Here is a 21419-nt window from a genome sequence, read left to right on the forward strand (position 1 = left end):
AGTTCGTATATCTTCGAGGAAAACTTTTAGTAGTTTCTGTGTGCATAATAACATTACATTGTTTAAAAATGTAATCCCAGCATTATCTAATAAAATTGTTAGAATGCTGACTTACTATCCTTCACAACCAATCAATTTGTGAACCTAATATGAAGTAGTCAGACATAATACGTTATTGATGTTTCTGAGATAATAGTGGAGTTTGATGTAATTGTTGGGATTCCATTTTTTATAAGGCAATAATATTAGGTATGTAGATATACTAGAAGTTCTCCTCGAGGATATAGGAATCCAATAAATGGAACTCGTAATTCTACATAATTCTGTATATGCTTTTATTGTCATTTTATATTTGTCAGTCATTATCCTATTACATTATCAATCCTTGCATTTCAGCTTCCACTTATTTCGATGACCGCTTCTCATAACTTATGTCATCTTCTAACACCGTATATGATAATGTACTAGTAGCATGACTACTAGTTGCCAGACGATAGTTGATTTTCATTCCTGAGATATTGGCGAATTTTGAGATGATTGTTGGGATTCCATTGTTGATAAAGGCAATAATATTAGGTATGTAGATATACTAGAAGTTCTCCTCGGGGATATAGGAATCCAATAAATGGAACTCGTAATTCTACATAATTCTGTATATGCTTTTATTGTCATTTTATATTTGTCAGTCATTATCCTATTACATTATCAATCCTTGCATTTCAGCTTCCACTTATTTCGATGACCGCTTCTCATAACTTATGTCATCTTATAACACCGTATATGATAATGTACTAGTAGTATGACTACTAGTTGATAGACGATAGTTGATTTTCATTCCAACAATTCCAACATATACGAATAAGTGTATAGTAGTAATCACTTATTCCAACAAAAATGGTTGCTAATCATAACTAAATCTTAAGATCCTATTATTTAACCGTATCTATAGAAAACACTCAATTATCTAATCAGTATTAATTATTTGCCTCCTTAGCTTAGTGGTAGAGCGTTGCACTTGTAATGCAAAGGTCGTTAGTTCAATTCTGACAGGTGGCAAATTTTATTTTGATTTTTTTTTGCCAGCTTTGCTGGGAAGAAATTTCTCTTCATCCAGTGGAGTATCAATATTGGATTTTCGCGCCATCCGTGAAGGTGAGCCCAGCGCAGGGAGAGGATTTAGGCAGGTCCCGTGGCAGCGACTCTTTGGTAATGTCGGCCTACGGCTCACACAGTGCCGTTGAAAAATTTCAATTGTTGTTTGGAAAAATTAACTAAATGGTCATTTTAGAATATACAATTAGTTAGCATCTTAAGTCAACAACCTTATACAAAGAGAAAGGGGTTTCATTCTTGTATCACTCGATTCCTTTTTAATAGAATTTAGTCTGTGAGTCCTTATATCTGAAATAAGTCGTTTTCATTTTACTTTTCCTGAAAGCCAAATAGTTGCTTTCGCTTCAAGAACAAATTCCAAGAAATTTTCAAAGTTTCCTTTGTTAATTTCAACGTTCGTGTGAATTATTCAAAATCCAAGTATAGTTACTTTGGAATAATATACCATAGTCTCTACTAGAACTAGTAAAAAGGTCATTCTTCCTATATCATGGCTACAAGTGTTAAAAGAAAGGCATCTGAGACTTCTGACCAGGATATTGCTAAAGCGCACAAGAAACATGCTATCCAGGACAGCAATAGCAACAATGGACTTAAAGAAAAGGAACACAGTAATCAAACCATCAACGAGCACGTACTGCGTGAGCAAGAAAATGATGACGAAGGTGATGCTTCACCAAAAAACAACGAAATAGCTACAAAAAGTACTACCTTACATCACGCTGGAAGGGCAACTGCAACTGAGTCCCATGATATTCACATAGCTAGGGAGACCGCTGAGTTATTTAAATCTAATATTTTCAAGTTACAAATTGATGAGTTACTGGAGCAAGTGAAATTAAAGGAAAAGCATGTCCTGAAAGTGGAGAAATTTTTACACAAGTTATATGATATTCTTCAAGAGATTCCTGATTGGGAGGAAAAGACATTGGCCGAAGTAGACTGCTTCTTCAAAAACAAGATGGTTTCCGTTCCGTTTGTTGACCCCAAACCTATACCTCAAAGTACTAATTATAAATTCAATTACATGAAACCTGACGTCTCCTTAATTGGCTCCTTTGCTCTTAAAGCCGGAATTTATCAACCCAACGGTTCTTCAATTGATACTTTGCTAACTATGCCAAAAGAGTTGTTTGAAAAGAAAGATTTTTTGAATTTCAGATGTTTACACAAGAGAAGCGTTTATTTAGCATACTTAACTCATCATCTGTCAATATCGTTGAAGAAGGATAACTTAGATTCATTTTTGCAGCTCGAGTATTGTTATTTTGACAATGACCCACTTTTGCCAATTTTAAGAATCTTTTGTTCCAAACCAACAAACGATTCTCCATCTGAGTATAATTTTTACAAGACAAGATTTTCTATCAATTTGGTTATTGGTTTCCCGTACAAAGCTTTTGAGCCGAAAAAACTGTTACCTAATAGAAACTGTATTAGAATAGCACAAGAAAGCAAAGAATTATCTTTACCAGCTACTCCTCTTTACAATTTTTCAGTATTATCTTCAACAACTCATGAAAACTATCTGAAATATTTATACAAGACGAAGAAACATACAGAATCTTTCATCGAAGCTACTATATTAGGTAGATTATGGTTACAGCAACGTGGGTTTTCATCTAATATGTCTCATTCTGGTTCATTAGGAGGATTCGGAACTTTCGAGTTTACTATCCTAATGGCAACATTATTGAATGGTGGTGGTGTCAATAGCAACAAAATTCTTCTTCACGGATTTTCATCTTACCAATTGTTTAAGGGTGTAATAAAATACTTGGCTACAATGGACTTATGTCACGACGGTCATTTACAATTTCATTCTAACCCAGAGAATTCTTCTAGTACACCAGCTTCTAAGTATATTAAGGAAGGTTTTCAAACTCCAACCTTATTTGATAAATCTACCAAGGTTAATATTCTTACTAAAATGACTGTTTCCTCTTATCAAGTTTTGAAAGAATACGCTGGCGAAACATTAAGAATGTTAAACAATGTTGTTCAAGACCAATTCTCAAATATCTTCCTAACCAATACCAGCCGTTTTGATAACTTGAAATATGATTTGTGTTATGATGTACAGTTACCTCTAGGAAAGTACAATAATTTGGAAACTTCTTTGGCTGCGACATTTGGTGCAATGGAAAGAGTCAAGTTTATTACTTTGGAGAACTTTCTTGCACACAAGATAACAAACATTGCAAAATACGCATTGGGGGACAGAATCAGATTTATCCAAATCGAGATGGTTGGCCAAAAATCTAATTTTCCCATCACCAAAAGGAAAGTGTATTCAAACACAGGAGGAAACCATTTTAACTTTGATTTCGTAAGATTGAAGTTATTAGTTAATCCTGCTGAATGTGAGAAATTGGTCACTAAAGGCCCTGCTCACTCCGAAACTTTGTCTACTGAAGCCGCTGTCTTTAAGAATTTCTGGGGAATCAAATCCTCTTTAAGAAGATTCAAGGATGGTTCTATTACTCATTGTTGCGTTTGGTCCACATCTTCATCAGAACCCATTGTTTCCTCAATTATTGAATTTGCATTGCAGAAGCATATTTCAAAAAAGGCACAAGTATCGAACAAAACCACCAAACAGCTTCATAATTTCTTACCGCTACCAAACTTACCTTCCAGTGCCAAAACATCTGTTTTGAACTTAAGCAGCTTTTTCAACTTGAAGAAATCCTTTGACGATCTTTACAAAATAGTTTTCCAAATGAAATTACCGCTCTCTGTAAAATCAATCTTACCAGTTGGCTCCGCATTTAGATACACTTCCTTATGCCAACCAGTTCCATTCGCATACTCAGATCCTGATTTCCTTCAAGACGTCATTTTGGAATTTGAAACCTCACCTAAATGGCCCGATGAAATCACTTCTTTGGAAAAGGCTAAGACAGCTTTCCTACTAAAGATTCAAGAAAACTTAAGCAGCAATTGCCCAACGTATAAGTCGTTTTTCAGCAGAGATGAATCCATTCCGTATAATTTAGAAATTGTAACTTTGAACATCTTGACACCAGAAGGCTATGGATTCAAATTCAGGGTTTTAACTGAAAGAGATGAAATCCTTTATTTGAGAGCTATAGCGAATGCTAGGAATGAGCTAAAGCCAGAATTAGAGAAGACTTTCCTAAAGTTTACAGCAAAATACCTGGCTTCCGTAAGACATACACGTAATTTGGAGAATATATCCCACTCGTATCAATTCTACTCTCCTGTAGTAAGATTATTCAAAAGATGGTTAGACACTCATCTGTTGCTGGGTCATATATCTGATGAGCTGGCCGAGTTACTTGCCATCAAACCTTTTGTTGATCCAGCACCGTATTTCATTCCTGGTTCTGTTGAAAATGGTTTCTTAAAAGTGCTAAAGTTCATAAGTCAGTGGAACTGGAAAGATGATCCATTGATTTTAGACCTAGTTAAACCAGAAGATGATATAAAGGATATGCTTGAGACTAGTATTGGTGCTGGCTCAGATTTGGATTCCAACACGATAAAGAAACTTTCCGAAAGGCTAACCTTATCACAGTATAAGGGCATTCAAATGAACTTCACTAATTTGAGAAACAGCGATCCAAACGGTACTCATCTACAGTTCTTTGTTGCCTCTAAAAACGATCCAAGTGGTATTTTATATTCATCTGGTATCCCACTTGCCATTGCCACAAGGCTAACAGCACTAGCTAAAGTAGCCGTGAATCTATTACAGACACACGGGTTAAATCAGCAAACCATCAATTTATTATTCACACCTGGATTAAAAGACTACGATTTTGTCATTGACTTGAGGACACCGGTAGGTTTAAAACCCTCTTGTGGTATTCTTTCGGCTTCAGAGTTCAAAAATATCACTAATGATCAAGCTCCATCTGCATTTCCGGAGGATTTGAATGAATTAAGTGAAAAAATGGATCCAACATATCAATTGGTGAAGTATTTGAATTTGAAGTATAAAAACAGTTTGATTTTATCGAGTCGTAAGTATATAGGTGTAAATGGTGGGGAAAAAGGTGATAGAAACGTTATCACGGGGTTGATAAGACCGCTGTTCAAAGAAACCCACAAATTTAAAGTGAACTTAGATTGCAACATTAAACCTGTAGATGAAGATAATGTTGTTTTAAATAAAGAAGCCATATTCCACGAGATTGCCGCATTCGGGAACGATATGGTGACAAAGTTTGAAATAGATTAAGATTAACAATAAATTTATAGTATTTAAAATTATTTGTACATTACTAAAGAAACAAAACAATCTTGAACCAGCATTTTAGAGGGGAAACACTTTTTGTTGTTTTTCCTTTTGCTTTTTTTTGTTTTTTTCTTGGTACTGTTCTTCTCGGTGATATAGCATTAGTTAGCTTTTTGATACTTACAAAAAAATCTGGAAATAATACTTCCTTGACAATGTTCATGAAAGATGCCAAATATTAACAGTTCAAGCACGCCGACGACACCAGTTCACAACCTTTTTGGTACAAAGAATAGAAGATATACATTATGAGCTCTGAAGAGGACTATTTTGATGACCTCGATTGTGACCTTGCCGATGAGATCAATGAGGAAAAACAGAATATACGAGCCCAAAAGGTTACTATAGTCAGTGATCAACCGGAACAATATAATCCATTCGAAATTTTACCTAAAATCATAAACTTATTTAAGAAATTGACATACCAAAGTACTGACGGGTTGTCTCTCTCAGAGATATCGTATATTTTACCAAAAATTGCCGATATGAAGAGAATTATACAAGAAGAGAAACTCGATTTCATTAAGTTACTGCCATCTTTAAACGAAATCATTCCTCTTATCAAAAAAAGCATTAAATTGTTGCACAATTTTTTAATTTTATTATACAAGGAACGTTTTCCAGAACTATCAACACTGATACCGTCACCATTGCAATACTCAAAAGTAATAATCTTACTGGAAGGTGAAGATTGGCAAAAGAGTGAAATTGATAAGCTATTTCCACAATTAGAAAATATTGCACATTTGTCCAAAGAGCAGGTTCTCGTTTTAACAATGTCGATGAGGACATCCTTCAAGAGCAAAGAACCGCTGAACTTCCAAACCAGGACGCAAATTTTAGAAACAAATACTATATTAGAGAATTTATGGCAAATACAGGCAGATTTAGAACAGTATATAGCCTCAAAAATATCACTAATTGCCCCTAATATGTGTTTTTTAGTAGGCTCAGAAGTAACGGCTCAACTATTAGCATATGCTGGAGGTGTTTTAGAATTTAGCCGGATTCCAAGTTGCAATATTGCATCTATCGGGAAGAATAAACACCTTTCGCATGAATTACACACCCTAGAGAGTGGAGTACGACAAGAAGGATATTTATTCACTACTGATCTTATTCAAAGTTTTCCAGTTGCTATTCATAAACAAATGTTACGGATGCTTTGCGCTAAAGTAACACTTGCTGCCAGGGTTGATGCAGGTCAGCGATATGATGATAAAAATACAGTTCTAGCTCAAAAATGGAAAGCTGAACTATTGGAAAAAGCTAAAAAACTGTCAGAGGCTCCGAACATCGTTGACACGAAAGCTTTACCTATTCCGGAGGATCAACCTAAAAAGAAAAGAGCTGGTAGGAAATTTAGAAAGTATAAAGAAAAATTCAAGCTATCTCATGCTAGACAACTACAAAATAGAATGGAATTTGGTAAGCAAGAACAAACTATTCTTGATTCATATGGCGAGGAGATTGGTCTAGGTATGTCTCATTCATCCTTACAGAAAGCCGTCGGAGCAGCTTCAGATTCTAGAAGATCTGCCGGTAATCAAGCTAAGTTAACAAAGGTAATGAAGCATAGAATTTCCGAAGCTAACCAGCAAGCTGATGAATACCTTATGTCGTTAGGTGATGCAGAACCTTCCAATATATTCCTAGGGGTCGGACAAGAGCACAAGAAACAGCGTACTAAACCATAAGGAGAAATCGACTGGCTTTCTCACCATCTTAAGAGCCATTTCAAATACATCACGATGCACAATCAATATATTATATATATACTAATGGACTGTGTGTTTGTTTTTCAGTTACCTAAAAATCCGAACACCTCAAGTTAGATCTCATATATGTCCTTTTCAGGAAATGTAATTATTCAAAAGGTAAACAATGTAATGTTTCATTCCCAAATTCCAATCATTCAATGTTCTTTCGAGGTAGGAGCCTTTCCCGTTGTTGTCTAATCGAAAAATAAATAAAAGAGGGAGGGAATTCATTCAATTAAATAATTGCTAGATAAAAACTAAACTCCTTGAAAAATTCAGGCAGAACCGTTAACGTTGCAGAGAATATTTTGCCAATCAATAAACTTCAAATGCTATCAAAATCAGAAAAGAATGTCGACCTCTTGGCAGGAAACATGAGTAATTTGAGTTTTGATGGACACGAAACGCCTAGAACCTCTGGACTATTTAATTCTAACCAAAACTATACGAAGAGGAGGATGAGGCCCACTGGTATTAATGATTCGCCTTCTCCAGTGAAATCATCCATTTATTCATATGAAGATAACTCTAACATGGAGATCGATGAAACATCTCAGCCTGATATGGATGTCACAAACTCTCCAAAAAAACTTCCTCCAAAATTCTACGAAAGAGCCGCCTCAAATAAAACGCAAAGAGTTGTTAGTGTTTGCAAAATGTACTTTCTAGAATATTATTGTGATATGTTTGACTATGTAATTAGTAGAAGACAGCGTACCAAACAAGTGCTGGATTATTTGCAACAGCAAAACCAACTTCAAAATTCGGATCAGACAAAGCTAAATGAGGAATGGTCCTCATACTTACAAAGGGAGCATCAAGTTCTTAGAAAAAGAAGATTGAAACCAAAAAATAGGGATTTTGAAATGATCACACAAGTCGGTCAAGGTGGTTATGGGCAAGTTTATTTAGCTAGAAAGAAAGATACAAAAGAAGTGTGTGCCTTAAAGATTTTGAATAAAAAATTATTGTTCAAACTCAACGAGACAAAACACGTTTTAACTGAAAGAGACATTTTGACCACTACAAGATCTGAATGGTTAGTAAAACTCCTATATGCATTCCAAGACTTACAAAGTTTATATCTCGCCATGGAGTTTGTACCAGGGGGTGATTTTCGTACATTATTAATAAATACTAGGTGTTTGAAGAGCGGTCATGCCAGATTTTATATTAGCGAAATGTTTTGTGCTGTGAACGCGTTGCATGATCTAGGTTATACACATAGGGATTTAAAACCAGAGAACTTTTTAATTGACGCCAAGGGGCATATAAAATTAACAGATTTTGGTTTAGCTGCTGGAACGATTTCTAATGAAAGAATCGAAAGTATGAAAATAAGGTTAGAAAAAATCAAGGATCTAGAATTTCCAGCTTTTACAGAAAAATCTATAGAAGACAGAAGGAAAATGTATAACCAACTGAGGGAAAAGGAAGTTAACTATGCCAATTCAATGGTTGGATCTCCGGATTACATGGCACTAGAAGTTTTAGAAGGAAAGAAGTACGACTTTACCGTGGACTATTGGTCGTTAGGTTGCATGCTGTTCGAAAGTCTGGTTGGTTATACACCGTTTAGCGGATCATCGACCAACGAGACGTACGACAACTTAAGACGCTGGAAACAAACTTTAAGAAGGCCGAGACAATCAGATGGGAGGGCAGCATTTTCTGACAGAACTTGGGATTTAATAACCAGATTGATTGCTGATCCAATCAATCGATTGAGATCTTTTGAACACGTTAAACGTATGCAGTACTTTGCAGATATAAACTTCAGTACTTTGAGGTCAATGATTCCGCCTTTTACACCTCAACTAGATAGCGAAACTGACGCAGGTTATTTTGATGATTTCACTAGTGAAGCTGACATGGCCAAATATGCTGATGTCTTCAAGAGACAAGACAAATTAACTGCTATGGTGGATGACTCGGCAGTATCCTCAAAGCTTGTTGGGTTTACTTTTAGGCATAGAAATGGTAAGCAAGGTTCCAGTGGAATCTTATTTAATGGATTAGAACACTCAGACCCATTCTCAACCTTCTATTAAGGCAAGAATGAATTCTTTTCATCTTTCGCATCTACCATAGCAGCATTTTATTTCAATAACACTTTACTCGAAGCCTATAAATAGTACTCATATACTCTTATTGTATAACGGTACATATGTATAGTGTATCACACGGGCTTTAAGATTTTAGACCTATTATTTGGAGTTGTATTTCAACCTATTTGTCCATTAGAGAACTATACTGAACTAACCTAGTAAAGTAATCGCAGACTCTGGCAACTATAAACTAATCTAGTAAAGTTGTTTGAAAAGAATGGCACTGAACTCTTCTACAATAGTGACAAACGCTACTCATCAAAATCTGGAAAATGGGAAAGGAATGGGTGTTACAATCATTAATTTTTAAATTTATTAACACAGTTTATGGTAGCTGCACATTGTGAAGCATACGCAACACTCAATATAGCCTTCTTAAAAGTGTCAACAGAATATATAAGAGAGCTCATGCCATAAAATTCTCCTTTACTTTTAGTTGACCAAAAAAATAAAAAAGGATGACAAATGCAAAGATTTTAGTAGCCCATATAAGTGAAAATGATATCGATGAGGCCATCAGAAAAGTCAAGAGAGTTAATGAAAAATCGGGCCCATTTGACCTAATAGTGGTACCCATCCAGTCGTTTGATGAAATGGTGAATCTTAATACTGATGATTTACCTCAATTGCTGTTAATATCGTCAGATAAGAATAGTGGTTCAAAATCAAAAAAAATAAGTGAAAATGTTACTTTACTGTATAATTTTGGAACATACAAATTAACAAATGGTATTACTCTTTCATATCTAACTTACCCACGTGAAATACTCCAAGAGCAAAGAAAAATTGTACTGAATGAATTTAGTAAAATTGATAGTGAAGTGGATGTTCTCATCACAAAGGAATGGGGCCTACCCATTTCCGAGAAATGTACGAGGCTCTCTGGAAGTGAAATTATCGATGAGCTAGCAAAAAAACTGCAAGCTAGGTACCATTTTGCCTTCTCTGATGAAATGAGCTTTTATGAATTGGAGCCCTTCAAGTGGGAAAGCGGCCGTTTGTCGAGGTTTCTCAACATCCCAAAATATGGGTCTGGGAAGAAATGGGCCTATGCATTTAACATGTCAATAGAAGACAACGGGAAAGACGAATCTGAACCGCCTAATCTGATAGCTAACCCCTATATAAGTGTGATTACGGATAGTAATAAAAGGCCGTTAGAAACAGGAACAGATAATTTGATTGATGCAAGCCTACAGTTATCTATTAATGGAGAAAAGAATAAGAACAAGAAAATTCGGACAATTTTACCATCCAGTTGTCATTTCTGCTTTTCAAATCCGAACCTTGAAGACCATATGATAATTTCAATCGGCAAACTAGTATATTTGACTACAGCCAAGGGACCTTTGAGTGTACCAAAGGGTGATATGGATATTTCGGGTCATTGTCTTATCATTCCTATCGAACATATTCCGAAATTGGATCCAAGCAAGAATGCAGAGCTAGCACAGAGTATCTTGGCCTACGAATCCAGCCTTGTGAAAATGAACTATGTAAAATTTGATATGTGCACAATTGTTTTTGAGATACAGTCTGAACGTTCTATTCATTTTCACAAACAAGTTATTCCCATTCCCAAATATCTTATCTTGAAATTCTTCAGCGCCTTAGATAGACAGGTTCATTTCAATAACGAAAAATTCACTAGAAATGCTAAATTGGAGTTCCAAACTTACGATTCACACTCCTCCAAAGAATATGTGGATTTAATCAACAAACAATCTGTAAATTATTTACAATTTACCGTTTATGAAACACCCGAATCACATCCAAAAATACACTTGGCCACATTCAATGCCGATGAGACAATAGACTTACAATTTGGACGACGTGTCCTAGCTTTTTTGCTCAACTTACCACGTAGAGTAAAATGGAATTCTACTACTTGTTTACAAACCAAACAACAAGAAAGCACAGAAACAGAAAAATTTCAGAAAGCCTACAAGGACTATGACATTTCGATCACAGAAAGCTAAGTAACGGATGTATCTTTTAAAGATTAAACATGTGTACGTATACCTAATATAAACTTGAACTATTTTTGAACCTCTTGCAGATGTAGCAACTATTGAATGGAAATAGTTAAAAGAGAGACCGGGTAAAGTTCTTCGAGAAATCGCGCTGAAAAATTTTTTTAGAAGAGTCACCCATACAGCCTACTGCTGTTCTCTGTGTGTGCTACCATTGACTGTCTTCGTTGCTGTGTGTTCTTAAGATTAATGGAATTACTTAGATTGTATGAATAAGTGGCTAAACGTACTGTCTACACCGTTTGCTTTTCGGTTTTTAGAGTGTCATCATAGGCGATCATTACCACTTTGTCAAAACTATCTTTTGAAGAAATCGTTAAATCACAACCAAGTCAGGTTCTTCAAAATGAGTGATCTTGATAATTTGCCTCCAGTTGACCCAAAAACTGGTGAAGTCATCATTAATCCATTGAAGGAAGATGGCTCTCCAAAGACTCCCAAGGAAATCGAAAAAGAGAAAAAAAAAGCTGAAAAATTATTAAAGTTTGCTGCCAAACAAGCTAAAAAGAATGCTGCTGCTGCCACCGGTGCTTCTCAAAAGAAACCTAAGAAAAAGAAGGAAGTGGAGCCAATCCCAAATTTTGTCGACAAGACTGTTCCAGGGGAGAAAAAAATCTTGGTATCATTGGATGATCCAGCTTTAAAAGCTTATAATCCTGCTAATGTTGAAAGTTCTTGGTACGACTGGTGGATCAAGACTGGTGTTTTTGAACCAGAATTTACTGCTGATGGTAAGGTTAAACCAGAAGGCGTATTTTGTATTCCAGCACCCCCACCAAATGTCACCGGTGCTTTGCATATTGGTCATGCTTTGACAATTGCCATCCAAGATTCTTTGATCAGGTACAACAGAATGAAGGGCAAAACTGTTCTATTTTTGCCAGGGTTTGATCATGCTGGTATTGCCACTCAATCAGTTGTTGAGAAGCAAATTTGGGCTAAGGAAAAAAAGACTAGACATGACTATGGTAGAGAAGCTTTCGTTGGAAAAGTCTGGGAATGGAAAGAGGATTATCATAACAGAATTAAGAACCAAATTCAGAAGTTGGGAGCTTCTTATGATTGGAGTCGGGAAGCCTTCACTTTGAGTCCAGAATTGACGAAATCTGTCGAAGAAGCTTTTGTTAGATTACATGATGAAGGTGTTATTTATCGTGCGTCTAGATTAGTGAACTGGTCTGTTAAATTGAACACCGCCATCTCTAATTTGGAAGTCGAAAATAAAGACGTTAAAAGTAGAACACTTTTATCAGTACCAGGTTATGATGAAAAGGTTGAATTTGGTGTTTTAACATCATTTGCTTATCCCGTCGTTGACTCTGATGAGAAGTTAATTATTGCCACTACTAGACCTGAAACTATATTCGGTGATACTGCAGTTGCAGTTCATCCTGATGATGATCGTTACAAACACTTGCATGGTAAGTTTATTCAACATCCATTCTTACCAAGAAAAATTCCAATCATTACTGATAAGGAAGCCGTGGACATGGAATTCGGTACGGGTGCCGTTAAGATTACTCCAGCTCATGACCAAAACGATTACAATACTGGTAAGCGCCACAATTTGGAATTCATTAATATTTTAACTGACGATGGTTTATTAAATGAGGAATGTGGTCCAGAATGGCAAGGCATGAAAAGATTTGACGCTAGAAAGAAGGTTATTGAACAATTAAAGGAAAAAAACTTATATGTTGGCCAAGAAGATAACGAGATGACTATCCCTACATGTTCTAGATCAGGTGATATCATTGAACCTTTATTGAAGCCTCAATGGTGGGTTTCTCAAGGTGAAATGGCCAAGGAAGCTATTAAGGTTGTCAAGGATGGTCAAATTACAATAACTCCAAAATCCTCTGAAGCCGAATATTTCCATTGGTTAGGCAACATCCAAGATTGGTGTATTTCCAGACAATTATGGTGGGGCCATCGTTGTCCAGTTTACTTTATTGACATTGAAGGCGAGGAGCACGATAGAATTGATGGTGATTATTGGGTTGCTGGTAGGAACTTGGAGGAAGCTGAAAAAAAGGCTGCTGCTAAATTCCCTGATGCCAAGTTTACTCTGGAACAAGATGAAGATGTCTTAGATACCTGGTTTTCTTCTGGCTTATGGCCATTCTCCACCTTGGGTTGGCCAGAAAAGACAAAGGACATGGAAACCTTTTACCCTTTCTCTATGTTGGAAACTGGTTGGGATATTCTTTTCTTCTGGGTTACTAGAATGATTTTGTTGGGTTTGAAATTGACTGGTTCTGTTCCATTCAAGGAAGTTTTCTGTCATTCTTTGGTTCGTGATGCCCAAGGGCGTAAAATGTCTAAATCCTTAGGTAATGTTATTGACCCATTGGACGTTATTGCTGGTATTAAGTTGAATGACTTACATGATAAATTATTGCATGGTAACCTAGATCCGAGAGAAGTTGAGAAAGCTAAGATAGGTCAAAAGGAATCATACCCTAACGGTATTCCTCAATGTGGTACTGATGCTATGAGGTTTGCACTATGTGCTTATACCACTGGTGGCCGTGATATTAACTTGGATATCTTACGTGTTGAAGGTTACAGAAAGTTCTGTAACAAAATTTACCAAGCCACCAAGTTTGCATTGATGAGATTAGGTGATGATTACCAACCACCTGCTAACGAAGGTTTATCAGGTAACGAGTCTTTGGTTGAAAAATGGATTTTGCACAAATTGACTGAAACTTCTAAAATCGTGAACGAGGCCTTAGACAAACGTGACTTCTTGACTTCTACTAGCAGTATTTATGAATTTTGGTATTTGATTTGTGATGTTTATATTGAAAACTCCAAATACTTGATCCAAGAAGGGTCTGCGGTTGAACAGAAATCAGCAAAGGATACTTTGTATATTCTATTAGACAATGCTTTGAAATTGATTCATCCATTCATGCCTTTCATTTCTGAGGAAATGTGGCAAAGACTTCCAAAGCGTTCTACCGAGAAGGCCGTCTCAATTGTTAAAGCCACTTATCCTGTTTACGTATCTGAATACGATGATGATAAGGCAGCCAATGCTTACGACCTGGTCTTGAACATTACCAAAGAAGCTCGTTCCCTATTATCTGAGTACAATATCCTGAAGAATGGTAAAGTTTTCGTCGAATCTAACCGCGATGAATACTTCAAAACTGCCAATGATCAAAAAGATTCCATTGTCTCTTTAATCAAGGCCATTGATGAAGTTACAGTTGTTCGTGATGTTTCTGAAATTCCAGAGGGCTGCGTGTTGCAATCTGTTAACCCGGAGGTTAATGTACATCTCTTAGTTAAGGGTCACGTTGACATCGATGCTGAAATTGCGAAAGTTCAAAAGAAGCTTGAAAGGGCTAGCAAATCCAAGAATGGTATTGAACAAACCATGAACAGTAAGGATTATGAAACCAAGGCTAACAAGCAAGCCAAGGAAGCCAATAAAACCAAGTTGGATAACACTGTTGCCGAAATCGAAGGTTTGCAAGCTACTATTGAAAACTTGAAGCGCTTAAAATTGTAGATTGAAGGTGAATAAAAATATAATGTAATAATATATATGCTATGTATATGTAACAACGAAAATGTTAAGAACTTTAAAACAGTGGATGTTAATTATTCTTCACTTATGCGAGCTATAATCATGGGGGTATACATATGACATAGTTATGTTATATTTTGTTATACTCTATAATGACTAGGCAACCAAACGTGGGGATATATTGTCTTGTATTATTTCTCTTAATCTCCTAACAAGTTCTTGACACTTTTTCTCACCCAGCTCCAGCAGATTAAACAATTGGTCTTCACTAAAATCACCATTGCTGTCCAACAATAGAACATTTTTCACGACCTTGCCGCCATCGACAAACTCCAACGCTAGAGTGTGGACGGAGAGCGATATTCTCAATTGTTCAGCAGTGGGATTGACAATGATTTCGTTAGAGTCCTTCACGATTGCAATAGGGATACTTGCACACATACTATTCATGGCAATTCCTGCGTCGACTAAGCCCAGGAATGCCGCATTTATACAACAACTTAGCTCTCTCAGCGAGAATTCCGATTCATCTTCGCCGGATTCTAAAATTTGACAGGTTATTTGACAGAGCTGTCTCGGATAACAATAACGGGTGATGAGTGGAGTCAGCACCGCGCGTAATTTGTCTTCGAGTACCTTCTCCCTAGTGGTGGCCACGCCTTTCGCAGGACGCACAATAATTTCTAATGCTAATTGTGTAGGCAGTTCTTGTCTTGCCTTTGGTTCAATAGGACCCGTTACAGAACAAATAATCTTGGTGTCTTGTGATATGAACTGAGATGAGCCATCTACATGGTCTAGCATGCCTATCTCTGCTTGAATGCTCATTCTCGACTAAAAATAATCTATTCTTTTGTTGAGCTACCTACTATTACTATATATGAAGAGATATTTTATGCAGCTTAGCAGGTTCGTTCATCTGATAAATTTTCCACTATTTTTTGCAACATTCCGATGCGCTTAACCAAAAAGAAAAGAAAAGAAAAGGAAGGTAGAAATACGCCAACCTTTTTGATGAGAAGCACTTTTCTTCACCTTTACGTTGGTATATCCTGCAACTTAACACAAACCGCCAGAAGTACATAGATGTTGATATGATCAAAGAAGAGGACTCTTTAAGAAAGGGGCAAAATGTGGCTGTATGGAAAACCCTACTGGCTGGCGCCGTATCTGGGCTGCTAGCACGGAGCGTAACGGCCCCTATGGATACTATCAAGATCAGATTGCAATTGACCCCTGCAAATGGACTGAAACCTTTGGGAAGCCAAGTGATGCAGATAAGCAAAAGCATGATAAAGAACGAAGGTATCCGTGCCTTTTGGAAGGGCAATATACCAGGTTCTTTGCTGTATGTCACTTATGGATCAACACAGTTTAGTTCATACTCCCTTTTCAACAAGTATTTAGCACCATTCGGTTTAGAGGCGCGGTTACATAGTCTTGTTGTCGGGGCGCTTTCCGGCGTGGCTAGTTCCATTTTCTCCTACCCGTTCGATGTGTTACGCACCCGATTAGTCGCTAACAATCAGATGCACTCAATGAGCATTATAAGAGAGGTGCATGATATTTGGAAACTAGAAGGCCTCCCCGGATTCTTTAAGGGCTCCATCTCATCGATGGCAACCATTACTCTGACCGCATCTATAGTATTCGGAACATACGAAACTATCAGGATATATTGCGACGAAAAAGATAAAACCACGGCCGCGGGTAGAAAATGGGAACTGACCACCTTAAACCACAGCGCGGGAACCATTGGCGGAGTCATTGCCAAAATCACTACTTTCCCCCTCGAGACAATTCGTAGACGAATGCAATTCATGAACTCGAAGCATTTGGAGAAGTTCTCAAAGCACTCGTCCATATACGGCACTTACAAGGGGTACGGTTTCGCAAGAATTGGACTACAGATTTTGAAGCAAGAAGGTCTAAGCTCGCTTTACAGAGGTATTCTGGTGGCCCTTTCCAAAACCGTCCCAACCACTTTTGTGAGTTTCTGGGGTTATGAAACGGCCATCCACTATCTGCGGCTGTTTTAAGATTTTCTCTGTCTTGTCACATATAGACATTCAGTCATATACATATACGAAACCATATATCCTTTACTGGCAAAAAGCAGTAGCCGCCCAACTCCAATTACTCCAATTCCGATTACGGCCTGACTCACCACGCGCCGTCTTCCTCTAATAACCAAACCGCGAAAAAAAAGAGGAATCTCGTTGCAAGCGATCTATTGCCGACGCTTTTCCGGTTTTTCTTAGTTACCTGCTGCCCCGCACCGGTTTTACTCTGTTCATTTTCTTTTTTTCCGCCTGGTCAGCGGGGAAGAAAAAACAATGAATGAGATCTTCCGATGAAACCAGCGTCAGGAACCTTCACATCCGCTTCTTGTTTCAAGACAGCATAGCATATATGGAGCAATCAGCACAGGTGTGAAGCAGCAGTAAGCAACAAAGAAAGCAAAGACCGTAGCCATCTCTGCACCCTTGTGCTAGCTATTTGCCGTAAACGTTGCATGCTTACACTCTTTTAGTGATTTTTTTCAAGTGCTTTTTCTAGTTTCTTGGCTCCTCCTTGATAGCCAAGAAATCAGAAACGTGGGAGATGGTCAACCTCGCCTGATCGTATCAAAAAAAATTCGCAAAAATAAGCGGGAAAAAACGTCAGATTCTAAGTTTCTCTCCGGAGATGATTCATCATCACCATCATCGCTGATTTTGTTGGATTGCGTGTTTACGGTCCATCCTTTTCTTGTAAGCGTTTAACTTTCTGCCATCTCTTTCTTGTTTTTCGTTATTTTTTTTCTCAAGTTTTTACACAGAATAGCCTATTTTCTTACTCATAAAGGTACCAGCTAAATCCAGCTTTTACCGTCTTACATTTCTTTTTCCTTTGAACAGCGCTGCCCTTCTTCCCCTTCACAATCGAAAGTAACCATTCTTCTCCTATCTTGAAATCTAAAAATAACGCTGTTACTGAAAACATTTTTCGCAGGGTACTAGGGCGAAGGCTTACGAAGAATAAAGAAGAACACCGTAGTTACAAAAGTGAAGTATATTGTTGCCACCGAAATTTTTGTTCGTACTTTTTTTTCACCTCTTCTACTGAACATAAGCAAGCTGCAATAACAAAACAGGACAAAACAGAGGTCAAACAGATGTCTGATTACTTTAGCTCCAGGCCTTTGCAAACGCTCACGCCGATGGGTAATAGGCCAGTTGGTGGTGGCAATAGCGGCGGCGATGATGCTTCCTCCATTCACTCAAAGAGCTCGCAGTACTTGATGGATATCCTACCAGATTCGATGACTTTAAACGAAAGCGTTTCTTCCACAGTGGCCAATAATCAAACAAAGGAGTTTATTTTGCCTGAGACAGACGAGAGATCCCCTTATTTCATCAATGTCCCCGTACCCAAAGCCCAACCAACTTCTACGTCGGACACGAAGAAGACCCTGCCAGGTGACGAAGCTGTCGATGGACAGTTTGTTAAGGAGTATCCCACCGATATTCTCGTGGACAGGTTTTATAAATGGAAGAAAATTCTGAAAGGTTTGGTGATATATTTAAGGGAAGTTGCGTATGCGCAAGAACAGTTTGCACGGATCAACTATAATTTGAAAGGGTCTGTGAAGTTTCCGTTCTTAACTGATATTGATGAAACCACCAATACGATCACAGATCCATTCACAACGGGTTCTAGAGGATCCAAGAAAGCACCGGCAGCACAGAAGAAAGTTGGTTTAACTGATAACGAACAATTTCAAATGCAAATGCAACAGGAACAGCAGGAAAGTGCCATGCAGCCTCCTACAGACGAAAGCAAGATGAGCTTGGCTCCTCATGAATACAAGCCCGTACAAACCGCGGAGTCAGACAACACGTCAGCTGCATCCGGTTTTGTAAAATTTGGTTCAGGCTCCATTCAGGACATTCAGGTTATCTTGAAGAAGTACCATCTTTCGTTGGCTAACCAACAGTTCAAAATCTCTAAAGAGATCACCTCCACCGTTATACCTAAACTGGAAGAACTAAGAAAGGATTTGAGGTATAAGATTGCAGAGATTAAAGACCTTCATGGTGACTTCAAAACGAACATCGGAGCTCATATTCAGCTAACAAGTCAATTACTGAAAAAATACATTGCGGCTGTAAAATTCATGAATGCACATGGTATTGGAAATGATAGGGTCTCTCCCACAAATAAAAAACCGCATAAACTAGATCCTAAACATGACCCATATCTTTTGAAACTTCAGCTAGACTTGCAACTCAAGCGGCAGGTTGCAGAAGAAACCTATTTGCAGGAAGCGTTCATCAATTTACAAACGTCGGGTTTACAATTGGAAAAAATTATATACACTAAAATCCAACATGCCTTATTACGTTATTCTGCTCTAATTGACTCCGAGGCTCGCTTAATGATCAAAAATATGTGCCAGGAATTACAACACGGTATAATATCAAAGCCTCCTGCTTTTGAATGGGATAATTTCGTCATTCAGCATCCTTCCTGTTTACTCAATTGGAAATCTAATGACCCTATACCACCTCCAAGAAAAGTTTCAGACGTTATTTATCCTCATATGAAGTCTCCACTGGCGAAATGTATCAAGGCAGGGTATTTTCTGAAAAAGTCAGAACTATTGCCCACTTATCATCAAGGATATTTTGTTCTAACATCAAACTATATCCATGAGTTCCAGAGTAGCGATTTTTATAACCTATCATCTTCCACTCCTACTTCTACGAAATCCTCAGCTTATTCTTCTTCCACCTCCATAGCTGACGCATATGCCAGCGCTAATAACAATAAAGTTGGCAACCATCATCGCCTGGCTGCCGATTCGCACAACAGCAGTGCCACTACTGCGGGTGCAAATGGTTTAAATGGCATGCGTGTTATTCGCAAAAAGAGTTATTTGGCACCAATCATGAGCATTCCGTTAAATGATTGTACCCTAAAGGATGCATCCTCTACCAAGTTTGTACTTGTAGGGAAACCGACTCTTAACGAAAATGCAGATGTTAGAAAATCAAGCTCTAGTACATATTTGTCAGGCTCTTCACAAGCTTCTTTGCCGAAGTATAGCCATGAGACTGCAAAAATATTCTCAAAGGCCCCATTTCATAAGTTTTTGAAGGGAAGCAAACCAAAAAATAAGAATGCAAAACCAAGCGAACTAGATCAATTCTACGCAGCAGCTCAAAAAGAATCCAACAATTATGTGACCTGGACTTTTAAAATAGTTTCCCCGGAACCTACTGAAGATGAATTGAAACATTTTAAGCGGTGGGTGCAAGATTTGAAGAATCTAACTAGTTTCAATGATACTAAAGAAAGAGTAAAATTTATCGAAGATCGTGTCATGAAATCACACCGGTTCAAAGCGGGTCATATGTCAAGGCATAGCATGAATATAGGTTCCCACACACCTTGTTTAACTGATAGTTCATTCACATTGCAAGATGGCACTACAACCTCTCTCAATCTAAAGGGAAGAACAGAGAAACCTCAGTATATTCATATTCAGAACAATTCATTGGCGGATTTTGATGGAAATGGTTTTAGGTCCAAGGTTAATACACCCGCTATAGATGATTATGGTAATTTGATTACAGTAGAAAGGAGGCCTGCACAATCTCCGCATCAATATTCTGACTACATGGCCACGTCAGGTAATACAACGCCCTCTTATTCATCGGGCTCAAGACCTCAGAGCATGTATAACGGATATAATCCAGCCGTTTCAATAACAAGCAATGGCATGATGCTCCAACAGTCGGCAGTTAATGGTAATAATAACCCGACAACCAATTTGCGTCATCAAAGGAACATTTCGCAAACAAGCTCTTTACCGGGCTTTTCATACACATCACCATCCCTACCGGTAAATTCTCCGGGCAGTTCTAACTCTGAATCCAGCTCGGGTGGTTATTTTGCCATTCCGCTACACGGAAATAACAATAATTACATGCAAAGAAACTCTGAAGACTCTAGCCCATGTTATAACGATGATCAAGTACGACAACAGCAACAACCACAACAAATGCAATCCTTATCAAGAACTTCAAGTTCAAGTATTAATGTTACAGGGATGAGAAGTACATCTGCAGGTGTTCCGGCTACGGGGAATGCTCCTGTTGTACCTAAGGTGATGGTTAATAACCAGAATGTCAAAACTGTTCCAGCTGATCAGTCAGCTACAGCATCTTCTTCACCTACGATGAACTCTCCTGTGACAACGATCAACCGCGAATCACCCTACCAAACTTTAAAGAAAACTAACAGTACAGGTAATGTTCCTTGTTTAACTACAGAAAAAACGCACGCACACCCTGCTTTCTATAAACGAGGCAATAATAGTGCTCAAAATTTGACCACCTCTAGCTCGACAGCTTCTAGAGTGCACCCTATTCGAAAGCACAAAAAAAATGTATCGTTCAGTTCATTAAACAGTTTGATGTTTTCAAAAAAAGGTGCAAATCACGGCGGTAATTTAATGACCAACCAATTTATGAGTGGTGGCATTCAGGAAGATGATGATGATTCAGGAAATAATGATTCCATAAAACTAAACCAGTCAATTTATTCTTAATT

General features: G+C 37.7%; 8 protein-coding genes and 1 non-coding gene across 9 annotated transcripts; 8 read left to right on the forward strand and 1 right to left on the reverse strand.

Moving 5' to 3' along the window:
• The first annotated feature begins 984 nt into the window (after positions 1-984).
• On the forward strand, positions 985-1056 carry Smki_6.trna8T. The gene has a single exon. It is a non-coding gene; the product is annotated as a tRNA-Thr (tRNA).
• A 547-nt stretch (positions 1057-1603) lies between these two features.
• On the forward strand, positions 1604-5320 carry UTP22 (rRNA-processing protein UTP22; the record flags this gene model as incomplete). Its single annotated transcript, XM_056222182.1, has 1 exon — positions 1604-5320. The coding sequence occupies one exon, from the start codon at positions 1604-1606 to the stop codon at positions 5318-5320; it is 3717 nt and encodes a 1238-aa protein (XP_056081899.1).
• Positions 5321-5625: 305 nt separating this feature from the next.
• PRP31 (U4/U6-U5 snRNP complex subunit PRP31) lies at positions 5626-7074 on the forward strand (the record flags this gene model as incomplete). Its single annotated transcript, XM_056222183.1, has 1 exon — positions 5626-7074. One exon carries the CDS (start codon positions 5626-5628, stop codon positions 7072-7074), a length of 1449 nt encoding a protein of 482 aa, XP_056081900.1.
• A 392-nt stretch (positions 7075-7466) lies between these two features.
• DBF2 (serine/threonine-protein kinase DBF2) lies at positions 7467-9188 on the forward strand (the record flags this gene model as incomplete). Its single annotated transcript, XM_056222184.1, has 1 exon — positions 7467-9188. One exon carries the CDS (start codon positions 7467-7469, stop codon positions 9186-9188), a length of 1722 nt encoding a protein of 573 aa, XP_056081901.1.
• Positions 9189-9703: 515 nt separating this feature from the next.
• Positions 9704-11224, forward strand: DRN1 (Drn1p; the record flags this gene model as incomplete). Its single annotated transcript, XM_056222185.1, has 1 exon — positions 9704-11224. One exon carries the CDS (start codon positions 9704-9706, stop codon positions 11222-11224), a length of 1521 nt encoding a protein of 506 aa, XP_056081902.1.
• Positions 11225-11486: 262 nt separating this feature from the next.
• VAS1 (valine--tRNA ligase) lies at positions 11487-14801 on the forward strand (the record flags this gene model as incomplete). The annotated part of the gene is made up of 1 exon (XM_056222187.1): positions 11487-14801. One exon carries the CDS (start codon positions 11487-11489, stop codon positions 14799-14801), a length of 3315 nt encoding a protein of 1104 aa, XP_056081903.1.
• A 174-nt stretch (positions 14802-14975) lies between these two features.
• RRP46 (exosome non-catalytic core subunit RRP46) lies at positions 14976-15647 on the reverse strand (the record flags this gene model as incomplete). The annotated part of the gene is made up of 1 exon (XM_056222188.1): positions 14976-15647. The coding sequence occupies one exon, from the start codon at positions 15645-15647 to the stop codon at positions 14976-14978; it is 672 nt and encodes a 223-aa protein (XP_056081904.1).
• A 266-nt stretch (positions 15648-15913) lies between these two features.
• On the forward strand, positions 15914-16858 carry TPC1 (thiamine transporter TPC1; the record flags this gene model as incomplete). The annotated part of the gene is made up of 1 exon (XM_056222189.1): positions 15914-16858. One exon carries the CDS (start codon positions 15914-15916, stop codon positions 16856-16858), a length of 945 nt encoding a protein of 314 aa, XP_056081905.1.
• Positions 16859-17976: 1118 nt separating this feature from the next.
• On the forward strand, positions 17977-21417 carry ASK10 (Ask10p; the record flags this gene model as incomplete). The annotated part of the gene is made up of 1 exon (XM_056222190.1): positions 17977-21417. One exon carries the CDS (start codon positions 17977-17979, stop codon positions 21415-21417), a length of 3441 nt encoding a protein of 1146 aa, XP_056081906.1.
• Between the last annotated feature and the right edge of the window lie 2 nt (positions 21418-21419).

Source organism: Saccharomyces mikatae (genome assembly GCF_947241705.1).
Source record: "Saccharomyces mikatae IFO 1815 strain IFO1815 genome assembly, chromosome: 6".
NCBI classification, from domain to species: Eukaryota; Fungi; Ascomycota; class Saccharomycetes; order Saccharomycetales; family Saccharomycetaceae; genus Saccharomyces; species Saccharomyces mikatae.